Source organism: Aplysia californica, unplaced genomic scaffold (assembly GCF_000002075.1).
Source record: "Aplysia californica isolate F4 #8 unplaced genomic scaffold, AplCal3.0 scaffold00704, whole genome shotgun sequence".
NCBI lineage: Eukaryota > Metazoa > Mollusca > Gastropoda > Aplysiida > Aplysiidae > Aplysia > Aplysia californica.
The window spans coordinates 153450-154845 of record NW_004797974.1 but is presented as its reverse complement, the minus strand read 5'-3'; the positions used below and the strand labels follow the sequence as shown (position 1 = coordinate 154845).

The following is a 1396-nucleotide window of genomic DNA, read 5'->3' as shown; positions in this document are numbered from 1 at the left end:
ATAATAGTCATCGTCATCGTCATCATCATCATCATCATTATCATCATCAAAATAATGGGTTGTTTTGAAAACCATATCAAGCACAGTATGTAAAAGTGCATTATCTGTATGTCCAATCTGACCCAGACAAGCCTACATGACAAGCTGATGGACAGGCATGTACGTTACAAGCCTAACTCACCGCTTTGGGCAACTCCTTCCAAGTTGATGTCATAAGACGCCATCCGTGTGCGAGGGTTGTAGTCGATAGACACCACGCCTCCCTCTCCACTGGGTTTTGGTGGAATGAGGATCGAGCTGAACGTTTCTGAGGAGCAGATGTAGTGATATTTTATTTATAGTAGGGGTTTTACGGCACTTGCAACACGATAAAGTCATATAAGTGCCGAAGATTAAAGGTGTTACAAGAGAGTGACAAACATAAAAAAGAATGAGAAAAGATAAAGACGATAGATAATTGATAGGAAAGAAGGATCAAAACACACCAGAGCACTCGGCAACCACTCACGTTTTGAGTTTGAGATCCATTTTAGAAAGCGTTTTACGTCACTTGCGGTTAATTAAAGGGATTTTCCAGCTGCACAACATTTACCTGGGACATGTACAATACTTTTGTTTTATAAAGTAGGTGGTATTACGCCCCTCATGACCCAATGTAGATTATTTAGGAGGCTGGCATCACCCTACCTGTCAGGTCAAACCCTGTAGAAGGAACAAAATACCCGATAAAAATTCTTCCAACTCAGGAATTGAACACGGACCTCCTGCATGTGCTACAGCGAAGCGCCTACTCGTAACACAAAAGGCACTGGGAAAACAAGTAGAAGGTGGATACCTTATCAGTTTATTAACCAACCACCAACATTTACTTAGACAGTTTTAGTAGAGGTTTTACGGCGCTCGCAACTGCATAGAGTCATATGAGCGCCAAGGGGTGGACGTTAACAGAAGATTTCTGACAGGGAATCAAACTTACTCTGCTGACCTCTCTAGCTTCAGCAGCACAAAGTCTGCTTCGACTATCAAGGCACCCGGGAAATAGAAGGTCACAAGAGTGTGACAAACATTCAAAAGAAATAGAGGGAAAATGATGACAGTTAGGATTAGGAAAGAAAAAGCAGCAGTTCCCTGTTGCAGTTCACGCACAGTTATGAGCATGGCATTGATGAATCAGCTCTTTTACAATTCCATTGTGCAAGAGAACATATTGTTAATATCCCCCCTTTGGGAATGCCCTAAAGACATTTCAGTCAGTAGCACCGCCCCGGGGGATTAACGTTCATTTAGATAGGCTATAGTCTGACAATGATACTATAACAAAAAATGATTATTTTTGTTTCACATTGAGGATTGATCCTTAGTAATTGTGGCCTCTCTGCCCCCTTCCCCCTACCCC

At 42.1% G+C, this 1396-nt stretch overlaps 1 protein-coding gene across 1 annotated transcript in view; it reads right to left on the bottom strand.

Annotated features, from left to right (window-relative positions):
- Positions 1 to 770, bottom strand: part of LOC106013180 (chordin-like) — a 5973-nt gene extending 5203 nt beyond the window's left edge. The window contains exons 1-2 of the mRNA XM_013088211.1: positions 743 to 770; positions 182 to 307 (exon numbers count right to left, since the gene is read on the bottom strand). Coding sequence (XP_012943665.1) covers positions 182 to 307; positions 743 to 770 — 154 coding nt within the window. The remainder of the gene's footprint in view (positions 1 to 181; positions 308 to 742) is intronic.
- Positions 771 to 1396: the final 626 nt, after the last annotated feature.